Below are 19,701 nucleotides of genomic sequence, written 5' to 3' on the forward strand. Positions count from 1 at the left end.
CTCTCTCCCCACCATCCCTCTCTCTCACTCCCCCCAGCCACCCCTCTCTCTCTCTCTCCCCCCAGCCCCCCCTCTCTCTCTCTCTCTCCACAGCCCCCCCCCCTCTCTCTCTCTCTACAGCCCCCCCTCCCTCTCTCTCTCTCTCTACAGCCCTCCCCCTCCCTCTCTCTCTCTACACAGCCCCCCCCCCCCTCCCTCTCTCTCTCTCGCTCTCTCACCCCACCCCCAGCCCCTCTGACTCCCACCACCCAGCCTCTCTCTCTCTCAGCCGCCGCCCGGATCTCATGGCTCACGGGAGGCTCGGGACTTGCAGCTCAGCGGGAGGCCCAGGCGGCCGGAGAAGCGGGCTCACGGAGAAACAGCAGCCCCCCATCATCGGCCCCCTCCTGCCGCCATTGGGCCACGCCGGCCGGGGGGTGGGAGTGTGGGGAAGAGAGTCAGAGGCTCAGGTCCTGCTTCTGGCACCATGTGGATGGCACGATTCGGCCGGGTTAAGGCTTGTCGCCAGTCGGTCAAAAAAGTGCAGTATAAAGTTAGTCCCTTTTAAAGGCGTGTCGATTGTCGGAAACCAGTTCTGGTTGCTGTGAAAAAGGGAGACATTCAACTGCTGGAGGCAGTGCAAAGAAGTGCCACCAGGCTAATCCCCAGTGGGGTCTCTGAGAAAAACTGGAGAGACTTGGGCATTTCAGTTTAGATGTTGGAGATGTGATCCTGTTGAGGTATAGAAGAGAGCAAATGGCAAAGAAAAGATTGATCCTAAATACTGTTTCAAATAGTGGGAGTAGGATAAAGGGACAGAGATTCAAACGAGTATAAGGTAGCTTTAGCATCGATTGCGAGAGGTTCTACTTCATGTGGAGAATGACCAACACTTGGAATGGACTCAAGACAAAGTGGTGGAGGTGAAAACCCTGGAATCATTTAAGAAAGAACTAGTTTCAGCAATGGTTGGGTGGGGGAGACACGACAATAGGGTTGTTTCTGGATGGATGGATGAATTAAGATAGGCCGAATAGCCTTTGTAATCCATAATATCTTGTGACTGAGAAGTTAAGGAAGTCTAGTTTATTTTCTCCCCTCCTGTATTGGAGGCACCAACTCTTCGCTGGAGTATGGTTGCATTTAATGTCAACACTTCTAAATAGCTCTTGCAAAAGAAAGTGCATCATTCCTTTTCCTTATATCACAAGAAATGCTTCAAATCATTCTTACTATAATTGGCCATTCTTCCTTTTCTTTCGCTTGCTGCTGTTTCTCCTTTTCCTGGTTACTGATAGTCTATCTTTGAGAAGGTGACACACTCTCCTACCACCACCGCAAACAGATGTATCTGGGATTTGTAACAAGGTCAGTGCCTGCGCACAAGAACGATTTAAGTCTTGTTACCATATTACAACAGTGACGACACTCAAAGCACTTCATTAGCTGTAAAGCACTTTGAAACGTTCGGTGGTTGTGAAAGATGCTATATAAATGCAAGGTTTTTTTCTGGCGGCGGATGGTGGAATTTCAGGACCAGTATATCTACAGTAACTACAAACTTTTACTAATTCTTTTGAAATGTCAAAGACAGCAAAGATGCTACTCGTGCTAACTTTCAACCTTAAAATGACTCTTGAAACATGGTTGTTTACTTCTTACATGGCAATTTGCTGCCCATGATGATTTCAGATTTGTTGTTGTCTGGTTGCAATATTGCCAAGCTACAGACCCAGATGTATTTGAACATATCCTGAAACAAAGGATATTAAAACAGTATTTCTCATAACTATACTGACATGGTCAAGTAGTCAGCAAATTCACAACTGCATTTGCCCACACACAAACATACATAGCAATCGGCCACCTTGAATGAGGAAATGGCAGCAACCATTCTTACCACATCAAGACCTTATTCTGTTGTGTGTAGTTCAGCCAATCAGAGATATGTATTCTAAGCAGCTTGAGAAACAGCTTGCAGTAACCATGTTGTGTGCTATGACCAGCAGAAAGACTCCAATAAATAATCAGTCATAGAATAGCAGGTTTCACTTTTTGTCACACCTTTTCTAGCCCGAGGCACTGAGGTCAACGGTAGCACGGCAACGGCCACCATCACTGAGATCAGTTAACTCAGCACAGCCCAAGAATCAAACCTGGGGCGTCCAGCCTGCATCTGTTAAATGTTGGGTTTGAATTTCTGCAGGGATTCTCCCGATTGCCCGTCATAACCTCAGTGGAAGGCGTGCGGAAAACTTAGACAAACGGCATAAACACCAGATGATCAGGAGATCTCCCGCAGAAATTCAATCCTATATTCTTTTCCAACTGTACCATAGAAGAAGCCTTTACAAGCTTGGTCTTGTATTCTCTTCGGCAATGCAGGAGTGGTGATCATGCAGCAACATGATTCATTCACTTACTGATGGTGAAACAATGGCTTTACTGTTAGTTCAGAGATTTTATTGTGTTACTTTGTTCCCGTATACAACGCACTATTTGTTAACCATGAGAGTTGCCAAGTGATCTGGTCCCTGTTCTCTGCCTGTTCAAAATCCTAAGGCACTATCTGAAGGTGAACATGAAGTTCTCAAGGCATCTTGGACAACATTTCACCCCAAACAAGTACCACCAAAAACAGTCTAGCAAGACATTTCTCTCTTTCCCTTCCCCTCACCCAGCTATGCCACCTTTCATCTCTTCCCTTTCAGGTACTTAACTGCTCCAGCACCCTAATCCCTAACCCAACCAATCTCAACTCCTCAACCTTCCTTCTTTCCTATTGCTGTAGCAGGCTTCAGTGCCCTTTGAACAAGCCCACAGCTACCGTTTGTGACTTTCAGCAGTGCCCATCAAGGCACTCGTTGCTGAAAGAGCACTAAACCCAATTGCCTCATCCTCCTCTCTTGACAACTTTCCTACCCAATACATCCGCTAAGAACATAAGAACTTAAGAAATAGGAGGAACAAGATCATGGCTGATCATCGACCTCAACTCCACTTTCCCACCCAATCTCCATATCCCTTGATTTCCCCTAGAGTCCAAAAATCTATATCTCAGCCTTGAATATACTCAGACTCAGCATCCGCAGCCCTCTGGGGCAGAGAGTTCCAAAGATTCACAACCCTCTGAGTAAAGAAATTCCTCCTCATCTCTGTCTTAAATGGCCCACACCTTTTCCTGAGACGGTGACCCTTGGTTCTAGACACTCCAGCCAGGGGAACCAACCTCTCAGTATCTACCCTGTCAATCCCCTTCAGAATCTTGTATGTTTCAATGAGATCACCTTTCATTCTTCTAAACTCCAGAGAAGACAGCCTTATTCTACACAATCTCTCATCATAAGACAGCCCTCTCTTCCCAGGAATCAATCTAGTGAACTTTTGTTGCACCATCTCCAAGACAATTATATCCTTCCTTAGACAAGACCAAAACTGTGCACAGTACTCCAGGTCTGGTCTTACCAAGGCCCTGTACAATTGTAGCAAGACTTCCTTACTCTTATATTCCAACTCCCTTGCAATAAAAGGACAACATGCCATTTGCCTTCTGTAAGGGGGGGGGGAAGAGGGGGGAAAGAGAGAGAGAGAGAGGGAGAGGTGTTGGGGTGTGGTCGCTATGAGGGGGTCAGGTTCCCTTCTGACCAACTTGAGCGGTTTCGAATCGCTCCCCCTCCCTTGGGTTCTGTACTCTGGATTTATTTGGGGTGTGTGACAAAAGTGCAGAGGACGCTAGTTTGATGCAAAGAACTTTCGTTTTATTATAGCCAAGGTAATACAGGCTTATTATTTTAATAAGAAAATACACGGCCAAACTTACAATCACTCTAATAAAGAACAATAGAAGGAAAGGTACAAGGTCAAACTTAAAATCACTCTAATAAAGTACCATACACTACATATTCAAAGGGGGTTGCAGTAAAATTATACCTCCCAATACCTAATTCTAGCTAGGTTAGACTCCAGGGCAGGCAGGGACTTATGCTTACCAATCCTTTTGATAGTTAATGGTAGATGGTGATGTTATTCCTTCCTTCAGGACTTCAAGACTTCGAGGCTGGAGAAGTTAGTTTTACAATTGTCATGTTGGTTTCTCTCCTTGTCTTGATGAGGTAGTAGCAACCACCCCTCTCTCCCTCTAACCTCTGTTGAAAACAGGGGCAGTTATACGATTTCAGTGTTCTAATCTTGCCGCCCAATCTGTTCACAATCCTTTGTATAATTTTGGCGGGCTTGGTTCTTCTTTGTAATATTTTGTCGGGCTCGTTAAAGTTGCTATGTCTTGGGTGGGTTGATTTTCGAAAAACTGTCTCCTGATGGAAATATTAGTTTGGTAATTGCAATGTCCTTTTGTGTTTAGTCTTTCGCCTCTGTGATGTATATGCTGAAAATGGTTTGTCCAGACCCATGTTGATGGGGAGCTATCTCTGGGTGATTTTGTGATGATAATGTCTCTTGTGGAGGAAGATTTCTAAATACTTATTCTTCCAGACAGGTTACCCCAGTCCTCACACCCAGACAGTTCCAATAATCAAGTGGGCTTCCTTTGTTCCCTAGGTCCGCCCACAGGCTTGAATTTGTCTTGTAAAAGTTCATAACTCTATTAAAATTCGTAGTTTCTTCCATAAGCACTTTAGAGTTCCAAACTTTTCGGTTAATAGTCCCAAATTAAATTTCCTTTCGAATGAGGCCAAACACAGGGGGCGTTCTGGTGAATTTTGCTCTCTGCACTTCCTTATCGCTTGCTAGACCTGCATGCTAACTTTCCTTGTTTCTTGCACGATGACACCCAAATCTCACTGAACACCAACATTTAAAAGTTTCTCACCATTTAATAAATATTCTGTTTTTCTATTCTTCCTACCAAAGTGAATAACCTCACATTTCCTTACAGTATACTGCCATCTTACTGCCCACTCACTTAGTCTTATCTATATCCCTTTGCAGACTCGTGTTCTCCTCACAGTTTACTGTCCCAGCTAACTTTGTATCATCAACTTGGATTCATTACACTCTGTCCCTTCATCTAGGTCAGTAATATAGATTGTAAATAGTTGAGGTCCCAGCACCGATTCTTGCGGCACCCCACTAGTTACAGCCTGCCAATCTGAGAAAGATCCGTTTATTCCTACTTTCTGTTTTCTGTCCATTAACCAATCCTCTATCCATGCCAATACATTACCTCCAATCCCATGAGCACTGAGGACTAACCGTACCAATCTCCTTTCCGTCCTGTTCATCCCATTACCTGCCCCCCCCCAACCCCCACACACAGTCCCCTGGACTCTGCCAACAAATCAACAATCACTGTCCCCTTTCCACATTTCCTTCCAGAATGTCACTTGCGAACAAGGCCCTTGCCATCCATGACCTCATTGTGGAAAGATTGTATTGACAGCCTGGGTTTGACAAACGGCTCAACATTTTCCCCCTTATGAAACTTCTCTACCCGGTTATACTTTCCAGCACCTACTTTACCCATACAGCCTGGTGGTGGTTTAGCCCTCATCAAGTCACAACGTAGCCTTTCCCCATACTCCTCTGGCACTTTTTCCTCCTTCAAGCACCTCACCGCATTCCATTCCTCTTCCTTTCAAATTCTGTTGTCTTTTCTCCCTAAACCTCTCCATCAATATAAACCCTTACCCATATTCATGGCCATCCCCTCAACCTCATTATCTCCTCTGGCCCCTCCACTTACAAGGCTATCTTTGTCATCTTCCTTGTATCCTTTACCAATCACATCTTAACATCTTTCAACCCCACTTCTTTCTGCATCTCTTCCTGGGAACAAATATCTTCTCCCGGAGTGTAGCTGTTTAATCAACCACTGGTTGGCATGTGACTTTCTTTCCCTCCCTCTCCTCCCTCCCCCCCCCTTTAATGAGATAGGTTGCTCAGCACCTGCCCCAAATGACATCAGGGCCTCACCAAGTCAGGTATTGTGGGGGAGGAATCCTGTCCTATAACTTTGCGGACATAGAAACATAGAAAATAGGTGCAGGAGTAGGCCATTCGGACCTTCGATAACCACAGCGATCCACAAAGCCAACTCTTTCATTATTCTGAAAGGAGCTTTGCTGACAGCTGTCTTACTGGATGTTTTATCAAGTTTGTAACAGGTTTGTGCACCAGCCCAAGCAGGGATGTGATATCATGAATCATCCCTGCCCTAGCAATTATTTTCAGCTTAAGTTTAAAAATAAGGGATACAACATAAGTAATGCTTCAAAAATAAACAGACGGTGATATTAACATTCCTCCCTTAGAGTTAGGTCTAATTATGAAATTTGGTAGATGTTACTTCTATTTTGCAATTGTTAAAAATGCCAAGAAATGAGACACACAGCCTGATGTGGTCTAAGGAGAGAGGCTAGATGATGGCAAGGCATTGGCTCAGCTTGAAGAAGGGGAAATAGACAAGTCACCACAGGGTGCTATCATCCTAGTGATCAATTGCAGAGTGGAATTAGCAGAAACTCAGAAACAATATTCTTAACTGGTGAATAGTGCATGAGCTGTTGGGAACTAACAGAATATCCTTAAGATGCTAGTTCAATTGCATTTCTTTAAACTACTTCAGTATTGTGGATTGCAGTAACAGCCACATAACAGCACAATGTGTCACTGTTTCATTCTTATGCGAGCTCTTCATGTGACTTCTGTCATCACTCTTGCTTGACCTTATTCTGGGGCAAATTAAACTTAATGCAGACAGGTGGAAAGTACTGCATTTTGGATGGCAAAATGGCTGACAGATACACAAATGGTGTTGAAAGAGAACCATGTCTTCGTAGACTCAATACCAATCAATAAAGCCAATAGAATGTTAAACTACGTAGCCAAAAGAGTAGAACACAAGTCAGAGGAAGTTGTGATCACACTGTACAGAGCTCTGGTCAGACCACACTGACCCCAGATCTGGTCACTCAGACACAAGAGATACACTCCAGGTCTAGAGTCAGTGCAGAGAAAAACCACAAGGTTGATTCCTAGTGATGATCTATAAGAAATGCTCGAGGTCAAGCTTTTCAGTCATGAAAGGAGGTCTGAGAAGTGATCTTATAGAAGCATATAAAGTTAGTGAATAGAACAGGTAAATGCAGAAAACTTTAAACTAAAATCACAAGAGTAGGGCAAGGGGTCACAGGTTCCGCTAGTCAAAGGTAAATTTAGAAAGGATATCAGACATTTCTTCTCACAGAAAATGGACTAAAAACCCTGGAATTATTTAAGAATCAATTGGATGCTGCAATGAGGTTTATCATGGATGAATGAATAGCCGTAATAATCGTGATCAGACATCACTGTTTTTCTCACTATTCTTAAAAATATTAATTTCTTGCTGGGCTATGATTCCATGGGCAGAGTACCCTCTGATACCTCAGCCAAGCCACCATTATTCAAGTTAAGCTATAAGACCATGCAGGGGCATCTCCAGCAAGCCCAATCTTGTCCTCACCCAATACCTGCACACATGCACTCTAGCAAGGGTCACAGAAAAGCAGTCAGCAGTTGAAACTTTCCCCTCCTTAACCCAGAAACTCGCTAATTACAATATCTCTACCTTAGATCAGCTAACACTGATCACAGATTGAATTGATGTGGTAAAATGTAGAAATATGTTGCATTAACTTGAAATGTGGTCGGTTTTGTAAAGGGGCTGATGTAAGGTATTTGTTTAGTCATTATGCGCGTCTTACTACTCTGTATTCTCAGCAACTCATTGGATGACCTTGTTGAGCCATGGAGGAAGCTCCAGACATGTTTCAGTATGTCTGATTTGGATGCAAATGTTTTCAGTTTTTGAATGTGCAGAATCTAGTAATTTGCATCTAGTAACGTTGGAACTCTTGGCATTATGTTTCTGAACAGTTCCCATTTGCTCAAGGCTGACTCTTTTATTCTCTGTTACCAACAGAATGAAATTTCAGATCAGGACATCACCGAAATAATAGTGACCATGCATACATACCAGCATGTAAGTAACCCACCTTATCTAGGATGCCTACATTGTACTTCTGTTCCTTTTGATAATGTATTACAGCTCCAGTGTATTGCATTACAGATTGTCATTACAAGCCTTGCTTCTGTAATCCCTTACAAGATTAATTCTCTATCTCAGTCATGCTGCTGTTGAGACACGCCCGTAGGGAAAGAGGTCACATAACGTTCACACATCTGGGTTATTTTTTTGATCCTGTGCTCTCAATGGCTCAGCTACTCACTGGATGAACTTGTCGAACCAACGAGGATTGGGAGCTTCACTCACTGCGAGTATTTGGAAATTGTACACAACCCAAGATATTGTATCCAGAAGTGAGCTGCAGGCTTGCTTAATGGGCATGCACAACTGGTAGTGCACAATTGGAAAACTTACTCTCTAGTTTAGGGCGGCACTATCAGTGGTCTGGAAGTATGTCACTCGCCCACCTCTTCAATCATGGATGATACACAGTGCAGGGACACCAAGAGGAGAGAAAAAGACCATATAAATAAGTATCATTCTGTTCCAATAGATTAATGCACAATTTTAGGCTGCGTGATGGATAGTTTGAGCAGTACTTTTATGGGCAGAATAGTACGGTGACACGGTTAAGTGAAAGACATTCTAATTATTTTTTGTTAGGCAAGGGTATTAAGGGTTATGCAGCCAAGGTGAGTAGATGGAGTTAAAATGCAGATCAACCAAGATCTAGTTGAATAGCAGAACAGGCTCAAGGGACTGAATGGCCTACTCCTGTTCCTATGTTCCTAATTGATTGAAACCTTGCATCTCCTTCTGCACAGGGTCTGGAAGATCAATACACAGAGATTCTTCGTTTCCATGAGATAAGCACAAGGTGTGCTACTATTAAGATGCCAGGGAAATATCACTGCAATAGGTGAGTGCACCCGTCACTCTCTGGGAGCTGCACTAACATTCCGTGCCTAGGATATCACTGAAAAACTTACTGAAAAAGTGCTGCACCCTCTACAAGATATCTGGGACCTGTGTGAACAGGAAAAGCAACTGTTCATCTTCTTAATTGATCAGATTGAAGAATTGTTCATGAGCAGCGCAGAATGTGAACCAGGATGTGTCCGTTAGAATATTGAATTCAATATCAAATCAGGTACAGAAAAAGAAATAGAGAGGGAAAGAAAGATTGGATTAGGAGGGAGATAAAAGAGACAGAAAGAAGTAAAATAAAATTGCTATTTAATTTTTTTAAATCTCCAACAATAATTAAAATCTGACGGAATGAGACTCCACACTTGTTAAAGCTGATTTTCAGTACCAGAGAGGCTGTTTGACAAGAATTAAAACTGATCATGCCGTTAAACATTTACTTACACTGGAATGGACTAGTTCTAACTTTTTCTGGCAGATTTAGTGTGCATCGATCAGTTAGATGTAATATACAAGCTCCATCTAGTGGACTACTGTGGTAATGCAGCCATTGCTGTTTACAATAATAAAGCATCAGGTGACAGGTCACCTGACAAGTTCCAGAGCTGAAGCCATCTTGCCAAGTGTGAGTTTATGATGTTGTAAGGAAGATATCACAGTAAGTACAGCAACGTCACGTTGTTCCATGTATTTCAATGGCAAGTCTCTCAGTGAGATACCATTCTTTCAGGATAATCCAGTTAAAGAGGCTTTATCATCCTTAAAGATAAAAGCTCCAAAAATATCCAAATTAGAGGAATGCAGCATGGTGGCAGTCCTTAAGATCACTATGGGTTTCAGGGCTGGAACAGACTGGAAGATGGAAGTCCTGCCCCCATTGCACTTCAAGCAGCAGCACAAGCAGCTCCAAAAATCTCAGGCCCCAAGAGTTCAAGGTTTGGTATGAGTTTTCATGATCAGCAAAGCAAGTCCCAAAACTCAAGACCATCATCCCACCCCCTGCCTGGTTTAAGACTCTCTAAAAGGTGATAACTTTGTATAGAGCATGAACATGCATAAACTTACAGCAGTTTCTGTAGTACAGCCATGGCTCCACACACTTACCCACTTCTGTTTTGGCACAGGATTCCTCGCGAGTTGTTTGAGCAGCTTCAGATACTTCTTGAACCGTGTACAATTACCGGCAACGACTGGCGCAAATTAGCTTCACAACTAGGCCTTTGTGGAACAATGATTCGGTAAGGATTTTACTTTAATTATTGAGTGAGAGATTTTGTAAAAATAATTTTTAATTTAGAAAAGGCCAGGTTTCACACGGATATCAAACCTTAATCTATTCATACAAAAGCAAAATACTGATGCTGGAATCTGAAATAAAAACAGAAAATGCTGGAAATCTCAGCCGGTAAGGCAGCATCTGTGGAGAGAAACAGAGTTAACATTTCAGGTCGCTGACCCTTCGTCAGAACTGACGAAAGCTCAAAATTAACAGATTCTTAAGAAGCACTGAAGGGAAGGGGAGGAAAGAACAAAAGGGAAGGTCTGTGATAGGGTGGAAGACAGGAGAGATTAGAGACACAAAAAGGGATGATGGGCCGAATTGAGATGGTAATGGCACAAGTTAGAAAAAGATTAGTTTAGACAGGATGTGAATGACAGGATAATTACCAGTTGCCATGGGAAACAAAGAGAAAAAATACATCAGAGCAAAATATAGGCAGGGGCTAAGGTCTGAAATTGTTGAACTCTATGTTGAGTCCAGAAGGCTGCAAAATGCCTAAATGAAAGATGTGCTGTTCCTTGAGCTTGCGTTGAGCTTCATTGGAAAAGTGTAGGAGTCTGAGGACAGAGAGGGAGTGGAGCGGAGAACTTAATCTATTTATATTAGACCATCACATAATCACATATAAAAATGACAGGAAGGAAAAGACCAGCTGGCCATTCAAGCCTGCCCCACACTCATGATGGCTGGAACATCATGAACAGACTTCCTACCCCCATCCGCATTCATGGAATCACAAACTATTAAAGTTTAGGGTGATTTTAAAAGTTCCGTCATTTGGAAATTCCGCTATTGTGTTCAACAGCAAACAATTTTCTGAAGGGCAATTAAGGCCAGACAAGTATATATATGTTTCTTTATTTGTAGTGTGTGTGTATGGGGCGGGGGGGGAAAGCTATAAAAATGCACCTTTGACATCCTCAAGACAACGCAAAATGCTTTACAGCCAATGAAGTATTTTTGAAGTGTTGCCACTGTTGTAATGTAGGAGCATCGCAGCAAGGTCTCACAAACAGCAATGAGACTAATGACTAGTTAACATGTTTTGGTGGTGTTTATTGAGGGATGTGTTGGTAAAGACACCAGAACTCTCCTGCTCTTCTATAGATAGCGCCATGATTCCATCCCTCCTCCTGGTCACTGTCTGAGGCTAAACCAGACCATTCACAAACTTGGTGTCCTATTTGACCCGAGCTGGCCTTCCGACCACATATCCTCTTCATAACCAAGACTGTCTACTTCTACCTCCATAACTTTGCCCGTCTCTTCAGATAGATAGACTTTTGGACTCGGGGTTGGGTGGGGGAGGAATCAAGGGATATGGGGATCTGGTGGCAAAGTGGAATTTAGGTCAAAGATCAGCCATGATCTTATTGAATGGCAGAGCAGGCTCAAGGGGCTATGTGATCAACTCCTGCTCCTAATTCTTCTGTCCTTACACCCTTGTCTCTGCTCATCTGCTGCTGAAACCCTCATCTATATGCCTTTGTTACATCTAGACTCGACTATTCCAATGCTCCCCTGGTCTGCCTCCTTTCTTGCATCCTGTATAAACTTGAGCTCATCCAAAACTCTGCTGCTCTTATCCTAACTCGCATCATGTTCCGTTCACCCATCACCCCAGTGCTTACGGACCTATATTGGCTCCCACAAAAACAGATTATTTGATCACTATCTCATTGCTGTTTGTAGGACCTTGCTATGCATAAAATTAGCTGCTGCGTTTCCTACATTACAATAGTGTTAAATGTGGTGCTCTGACTGATACCACCTAACACAGTTGAAACCACAGATTGAACTTGGATTGACCTTGACAGAGATTGACCTTGTCGTTTGCAAATTGGCTGCCAAGTTTCCTAATTTACAAATTGTGACTACACTTCAAAGTCTTTCATTCACTGTAAAGTGCTTTGGGACCGTCTGAGGATGTGAAAGGCGCTATATAAATTTAAGTCTTTCATTCTTTTATGTTTCACTCAATACTTTTCACTGACTTTTGTAAGTGACCACATCTGCACAATACATCACTTATGTTTCATAGACTGGCAATCCAGTGGATGATGCTGCCGACTGCAGATATGACATACTTGTTCTAGTGGCCTGCTAAGCTTTTGTTTGAATATCTAACCCTGTATTTAAAAAAATCCTTTTGTTTGGATAGCTACTTTTCATGCCAAGGGAGTCCCGCTGCAGCAACACTAGAAAAATTTGAAGAACAGAATGGCACGCTGAACGATTTATACAACATGATGGTGGCTATGGAGAGATTGGACTGTGCGAGCACCGTTGAGAATTATCTAAGTGGATCGAGCACAAGCTCACATGAACAGCCAGTGTTTCCATATCACAACAAAGACTGCGTCACAGAAAACAAACTCGATATGTCAAAAGTAGAAAACATTCTAATTGGTAATTCAAAGAAACTTATAGGGGATGGACAGTACAGTGTTAAAATAACACTGGCTGTAAATGGTTGTGATAACCAGGCACTAGAAGTGGAAGAGAAATCAGAATGAAATTCATCAAATTCAGCAGCTTTTCCTTTACATTCAGTGGAAATCTTCAGCCAGGATCTGGCTTAATTTTCATAGAAATTATCAGTGGAGAAAAAGTTAAAATGTGACCAGTTAACCAGAGTAGGAGGCAGCTCAAGTGGTTGTGCTCTATATCAGTTATAATTCAGCTGTTCAATGTGAAGGGGCTTCTTGAATGGTATTAATGGTCATAGTTTTCTTAATGCTAAAGAAATCTCTCAGACAGACAGCAAACATCCTGTGTGTGTTTCCTACTCATTCGAATGTAGAGCATTTGAAGATCCTGTATTCGGTATGCGCCCTGAAATCTCCCAGAATATAGATTAGGAACAAAATGCTGCGTTTTCTTCTAAAAGGATGACAGTTTAGACTAAGTTTCACAGTCTCAGTGCTCCTTGAAGTGGGAGTAAAATTCTGCAGGGAATCATGGGTCTTACTACCTTTACCTCCCCTTCCCAAGAGGCAAAGTGCCATTGTCATATGTCAGTTCCTGAGCCGCACTACATGTAGCTGAACTCCTTTATTGATGTTATACAACAACTTATATATAGCGAATTTAACAGTGAAAGGTCCTACGGCACTTCGCAGCAACGTTATCAAACTAAATTTGACACCAAGGCACATAAGGAGATACGAGTACGGGTGGCTAAACCTTGGTCAAAGAGGTAGGCTTTAAGGAGCATCTTAAAGTAGGAGAGGTAGAGAAGAGACGAGTTTTAAGGAGGGAATTCCAGAGCTTAGAACTTAGGCAGCTGAAGTCACAGCCGCCAATGGTGGAGTGAATTGTGCAAATGGCCAGTTCCATTGGAGGAACGCAGCAATCTCGGAGGGTTGTGGGGCTGGAGGAGTTTACAGGGATGGGGTGGGGTGAGCTCATGGAGGGATTTGAAAACAGGATGAGGATTTTAAAATCGAGGCGTTGCTGGACCAGGAGCCAATGTAGGTCAGTGAGCACAGGGTTAATGGGTGAAGACTTGGGGTGAGTTGGGCAATGTTACAGAGGTAGAGGGTCTTGGATATGGAAAGGACATGGGGTCAGAAGCTCACCTCAGGGCCAAATAGGATGCTGCGGTTGTGAATGGTTTGGTTCAGCGTCAGACAGTGACCAGGGAGACGGATGGAGTCAGTGGCTAGTGTAGAGAGTTTGTGGTGGCATCCAAAGACAATAATCTGCTCATCCAACTATGAAGTGATAATGTATTAGGGAGCTGAAGCCAAGGATTGAGCTAACACCAAAACAATTAGAATTGTGTGCTTTATTGACAACTTGTTGGTGAATGATTTTGACGGTTACCTATGCTTCATCAGATATTTCTCACATGCACAGCACCAAAATCCAGTCCCAAAAGCAAGCCTTCCCTCCAGAGTGTGATTTTGCTCTGGTGTCAAACAGAACATCTAGTTACTTGAATTTGCTCACTGGATGGTCCAATATGTTCCCCACCAGCCACATGTAGCTAATTGGGAATCCAGATGTGGATAATTGCATTTTTTTTAAATCAGTAAATAAAAAAATGAGTGATAGACACCTTCATTGTGCATGGGATCTCAATAATCATTCACACCGAGTATGCATGTGTACTTTAACCATTTTGTGCATTTATTAGTAAAATGGTAAGACAAAAGGAAGATTGAGAAGAGGGTTGGGGCGATGACGCAGCCCTGTTTGACCCCAGTCCGGATGTGGATTGGGTCTGCAATGGATCCGTTGGTAAGGATCACGGCCTGCATGTCGTCGTGGAGCAGGTGGAAGATAGTGACGAACTTTTGGGGTCATCCGAAATAGAGGACGACGCTCCATAGACCCTCGCGGTTGACAGTGTCAAAGGCCTTAGTAAGGTCGAAGGCGGCCATGTATAATCTTCCTCGCTGCCATGTTCCATCTCAGTCAACAAGCTCCCCGCTGGAGTGGAACTAAACTACAGAACCAATGGGAACCTGTTCAACCTTCGCCATCTCCAGGCCAGGTCCAAGACCACCCCAATCTGTTGTCTAGCTACAGTATGCGGACTGCGTCTGCACACAGAGGCTGAACTCCAGAACATAGTCGACGTATTTAATGAGGCGTACGAAAGCGTGGGCCTTACGCTAAACATCCGTAAGACAAAGGTCCTCCATCAGCCTGTCCTCGCCGTACAGCACTGCCCCCCCCAGTCATCAAGATCCACGGCGCGGCCCTGGACAACATGGACCATTTCCCATACCTCGGGAAACGAGTATCAATAAGAGCAGACATTGACAACGAGGTTCAACACCGCCTCCAGAGCAGCAGTGCAGCCTTCGGCCGCCTGAGGAAAAGTGTGTTTGAAGATCAGGCCCTCAAAACTGCCACCACGCTCATGGTCTACAGGGCTGCAGTAATACCCGCCCTCCTGTATGGCTCAGAGACATGGACCATGTACAGTAGACACCTCAAGTCACTGGAGAAATTGCCACCAATGATGCCTCTGCAAGATCCTACAAATCCCCTGGGAGGACAGTCGCACCAACATCCCCAGCATTGAAGCACTGACCACACTTGATCAGCTCCGCTGGGCAAGCCACATTGTTCGCATGCCAGACACGAGACTCGCAAAGCAAGCGCTCTACTTGGAACTGCTTCACGGCAAACGAGCCAAAGGTGGGCCGAGGAAACGTTACAGGGACACCCTGAAAACCTCCCTGAAAAAGTGCAACATCCCCACTGACACCTGGGAGTCCCTGGCCAAAGACCGCCCTAAGTGGAGGAAGTGCATCCGAGTCTCATCGCCGAGAGCATGCAGAAATCAAGCGCAGTGCAGCAAACCAGTCCCACCCACCCTTTCCCTCAACAATTATCTGTCCCACTTGTGACACGGACTGTGGCTCTCATATTGGACTGTTCAGCCATCTAAGGATTCATTTTTAAGAACGGAAGCAAGTCTTCCTCGATTCCGAGGGACTGCCTATGATGATGATTGTGTGTGCTTTACTTCCCTGGTTCCTCTTTATTGGTTATTTACTAAAATTGCATGTAATACAGGTGAAAATGTCAAACTTCAGGGCCTTATTTGGAGGGTGAGGAGCGGTCATCGTGGCCTGCTCAACCCATTGAATAGTCACTCCAGGCCAGAAGAAAGCATTCACAGCCAATAATGAGCAGTTCCAAAAATGCATGTCATGGCAAAGGGAAAACTCATCCAATTGCATTCTGGATGGAAAGCAGGGGCGGGGCTGGCATGTCAAGTTGTGCGAGCGAGTCAATGATCTCAGCAATCACTCGGAGGAAGTCAAAGTAACGCTCTCAACTGCTGGACAAAAACCTAGAAGCTGCACTAAGATGTGTTGTGTCTGCTAAGTTCATGGCAGAATTCCAAACTTTCATGAGAAAAAGACTACAAAGTTTCACACTGAATGGTGGTAAATGTTTGTTATGTAGAGCTCGTCATAATTTTCAAGAGACCGCTTCACTTACCCTTAATTCCCCCTATGGCAAATTCTATTGTATCGTGCATTGTGCAACCTGCCAAGCCTAACACCACAGTATTACCTTTTTTCTTTCCAGAAAGTTTTCTGAATCACTTTACTTCCAAGTTGGCATTGCCTCAGATTCTCTAGAGGAAGAGCAATTAAACCCCTCATGAGCTCTACAGAATAGTCAATACCAAAATATCAGGGGTGATATTTATGATTACGAGCAATAAAGCTTGTAATATTTAAACATGTGGAACAATGTTTATTTTAAAAGTGACATACAGTAAAATAGGGCAAATTTTTGAACTAAAATGAATTTCGCTTAATTTTAAGGGGCTGCCTAACAGGAATACATGCTAAGGTTAGTGAAATTCAGCCTTATACTCAACATTTTCACAAAGTAGCTGAACAAAAAGTCAAATATCTCCTACTTATCTTTTTCCATTTTGCATCTGATCCCAGCACTCTTCTCTTCCTCTCTCATTGATCTTGGTAGCTTCTACCGAGTCCTCTCTTAGCTCCAATTAAGTCTTTATGAGCTCAACAGCATCTTGTTGGCCCGATGCTTTCTCTGGATAACTAGGCAGCAACCATCACTGCTTCCCCACAGAACAATTTGCTACCTATTCACCTCGTGTAGCACCCAGTAATTTCCTGTCTCAGGAAGATTACAATAAAGTATGGTAAACTCGGCAGCCCGTGTTCTAACTCACACCATGTCACGATCACCCGTCACTCCTGTGCTCACTGACCTATATTGGCTCCCGGTTAAACAATGCCTCGATTTCAAAATTCTCATCCTTGTTTACACATCCCTCTGTGGCCTCACCCCTCCCTATCCCTGTAATCTCTTTCAGCCTCACAACCCCACAAGATGTCTGCGCTCCTCAAATTCTGCCCTCTTGAGCATCCCTGATTATAATTGCTCAGCCATTGGTGACTGTGCCTTCAGCTGCTTTGGCCCAAAGCTCTGCAACTCCCTCCCTAAACCTTTCCACCTCTCTTTCCTCCTTTAATACGCTCCTTAAAACCTACCTCTTTAACCCAGCTTTTGGTCATCTGTCGTAATTTCTTGTACCTTGGTGTCAAATTTTTCTGTTTGTCTTGTAACACTGCTGTGAAGCGCCTTGGGATGTTTTACTTTGTTAAAGGTGCTATATAAATATGTTGTTGTTGTACATTGTTCTTCAGTAAGGGCACTCTTCCCAGCAGCTGATCATAAAGTGTCACAATCTGGTCAACTCTCTATCTTTTCACATACGACATGCAACACAAAAAAAGGGGTAAATGTGGTGGCAGTATCAGAAAGCATGCACTTCAATGGCAAAATTAAGGATGCTTAATACAAATAATTTTATAGATACTTCATTCTTACTATGTTATTTAGTAACAAGGATTGCAATATAACTAGTCCACCAGGCTTTGTAAATGGTTTGTATGATTGAACAATATAGACAGTGACTGTGCCAGATTTGATCATAGTGGGTATGGCGTCAGGCAGGGACACCCGATGAGGCACTGCAATCGGCATTATGAAGGAGGATTTTTTTGGGCAGGGGGAAAAAAGAGGAAAGAGGATGGGGGTGGGGGGAAAGGGAAGGGGACAGGCAAAGTGTTCTACTCCTGGCTAATTTTCCAATAATTCCTGCTGCAAGAGATATGTATAATATATAAAAAGGCCCTAGAAAATCAGGCTTAGCTCTGATGCCCTCCAGAGATAGCTCACAATCTTGGCATACACAAAGAATGGCCAGATGGATGAGATGAGGAGGAGAACTGGTGGCACCCATGAAATTATACCAAAGCACGAGTCACTGCTTTCAGAAAATGAGGGGGGAGAAAAGTCAGTAAGAGCTTTATTGTTTATTGACTGAATGCACACTCAGTTGTTAGTTGCAAGTCCTCCTTTACAAGAACCTGGACAGTTTTTTTTTTTAAAGGTGCTGTTTCATCTCCCAATTGGTCTGGAGCAGGACTCAATTAATCTTGAAGAACACAGCCAAGCATTACCACCATTTTGATTAACACATTAAAGACAGGAGATAAGCTGGGTTATCTAAGGTGAAAAGAGGAGAAAAGGGGTAGAATGGAATAGTTTTCCCAACTGTTACAACATATCCAAGAAAATATACTGATTGGTTTCAAACCCTGATTGAATGTGGTCAATATGAAAAAAGCCATTAATTTATTGAAGAACACCTGATTCAGCCACCCAACTGACAAGACTAAAAGTTAGTCTGCATTACACAAAATGTAGCTGTCAGAAGGATGTAGGATGCAACAAACACACGGGATATTTACCAACCACTGCAGTTTCACTCTTGGGGTATTTGTCTGCTGTAAACTGCAAATACTAGCACCTTATAAATAGAAGTAGGCCTGAAGACAATCTTTTTCTGTGCTTGTATTTGTAAAGTGGGCGGAGTATCTGCACAATATACAATTAGTACTTTTCAATATAATCACATTTTTGTTCACACAACAAAACCTCATCAACTCTTACTGACCGACAAATCCCTCAAAGTCCTAAGCTATGCTGCAGACTAACGTGACTTTAACAGGAACTAGGAAATCATAGAATCTTACAGCAGCGGAGGAGGCTATTCAGCTCATTGTGCCTGTGTTAGCTCATTGAAAGTTATCCAATTAGTTCCAATCCCCTGTTCTTTTTCCATAGCCCTGAAAATTTTCTCGCCTTCAAGTATTTATCCAAACATAAAATGTGTGTGTTTCAAAAGGGCGATTCTGTAATAACAGTTGGCACATCAAGATTCATTTGCACTTAAAGTCTAGTATTAGTTAATTATGTTAAGAGCACATTGAAACTACACATTACAAGAGATGGATAAGATGCGAGGGATAAGGAAAGCAGATAAAACAAATCCCATTTATGTGGGGCTTTAGTTGTGAAACCAAGAGAGAGTGCCATAGAAATGTAATTTTGGAAAGTTCAACTCATCACACTTGTGCCATTTAGATTTTCACATCTGGAAAGTTTTTTTATACAGTGGATTGCTATTTCCAGATACAGAAAGGGGTTTGATGGGGGCCCGGAGCGGGTTTGGGGGGAATGGAGATGACTCTGCTAGGTCTCCACAGAACTTAGAAATTAACACCAATTCCCGATAAACCCCTGGAACGTGCAGTGTGTGATTGGGTACAAAATCCGAAGGCAATGGGAGAAAAATCCTTCCTGCAGAAATCCAAACAGGGTCCTCTATCCCCTCTCTCTTCTCCCCATCACCACCCAAAAAGTTTACAATAATCTGCAAAAAAGCATGGTGTGATGTGTTAAATATTGACAGCGAGTGTAAAAATAGCAAGTGCATCAATAGCTGCAACATTCTCCATTTCTAATTTCAAATGTTCACTGTTACAGCCACCTTGTAATCATAGCTCTCTCTCTTATATGACTCAGAAATGCCATGATACTGGGATAAATATTTTGTATCAAGGTATGGTAAAGGTACCTTCCATTACAAGCCATGATAACCATTAATAGAACGGAGATTTGGAACCAGTAATACTTACTGCTTCATTCATTTCCGTTTACAGAACCAGTAAATTCACAAGCAGACCCA

At 43.1% G+C, this 19,701-nt stretch overlaps 1 protein-coding gene across 1 annotated transcript in view; it reads left to right on the forward strand.

The window, feature by feature from the left end:
* The window catches only part of LOC139228001 (UNC5C-like protein), a 38,802-nt gene extending 22,377 nt beyond the window's left edge, over positions 1-16,425 (forward strand). The window contains exons 5-11 of the mRNA XM_070859152.1: positions 242-532; positions 7,901-7,960; positions 8,770-8,864; positions 9,351-9,369; positions 9,713-9,897; positions 9,997-10,110; positions 12,316-16,425. Of these exons, the coding sequence (XP_070715253.1) occupies positions 242-532; positions 7,901-7,960; positions 8,770-8,864; positions 9,351-9,369; positions 9,713-9,897; positions 9,997-10,110; positions 12,316-12,670 (1,119 nt within the window). The 3' untranslated portion in view covers positions 12,671-16,425. The remainder of the gene's footprint in view (positions 1-241; positions 533-7,900; positions 7,961-8,769; positions 8,865-9,350; positions 9,370-9,712; positions 9,898-9,996; positions 10,111-12,315) is intronic.
* The last annotated feature ends 3,276 nt before the right edge of the window (positions 16,426-19,701 follow it).

The sequence above is a fragment of the Pristiophorus japonicus genome, chromosome 17 (assembly GCF_044704955.1).
Source record: "Pristiophorus japonicus isolate sPriJap1 chromosome 17, sPriJap1.hap1, whole genome shotgun sequence".
NCBI classification, from domain to species: domain Eukaryota; kingdom Metazoa; phylum Chordata; class Chondrichthyes; family Pristiophoridae; genus Pristiophorus; species Pristiophorus japonicus.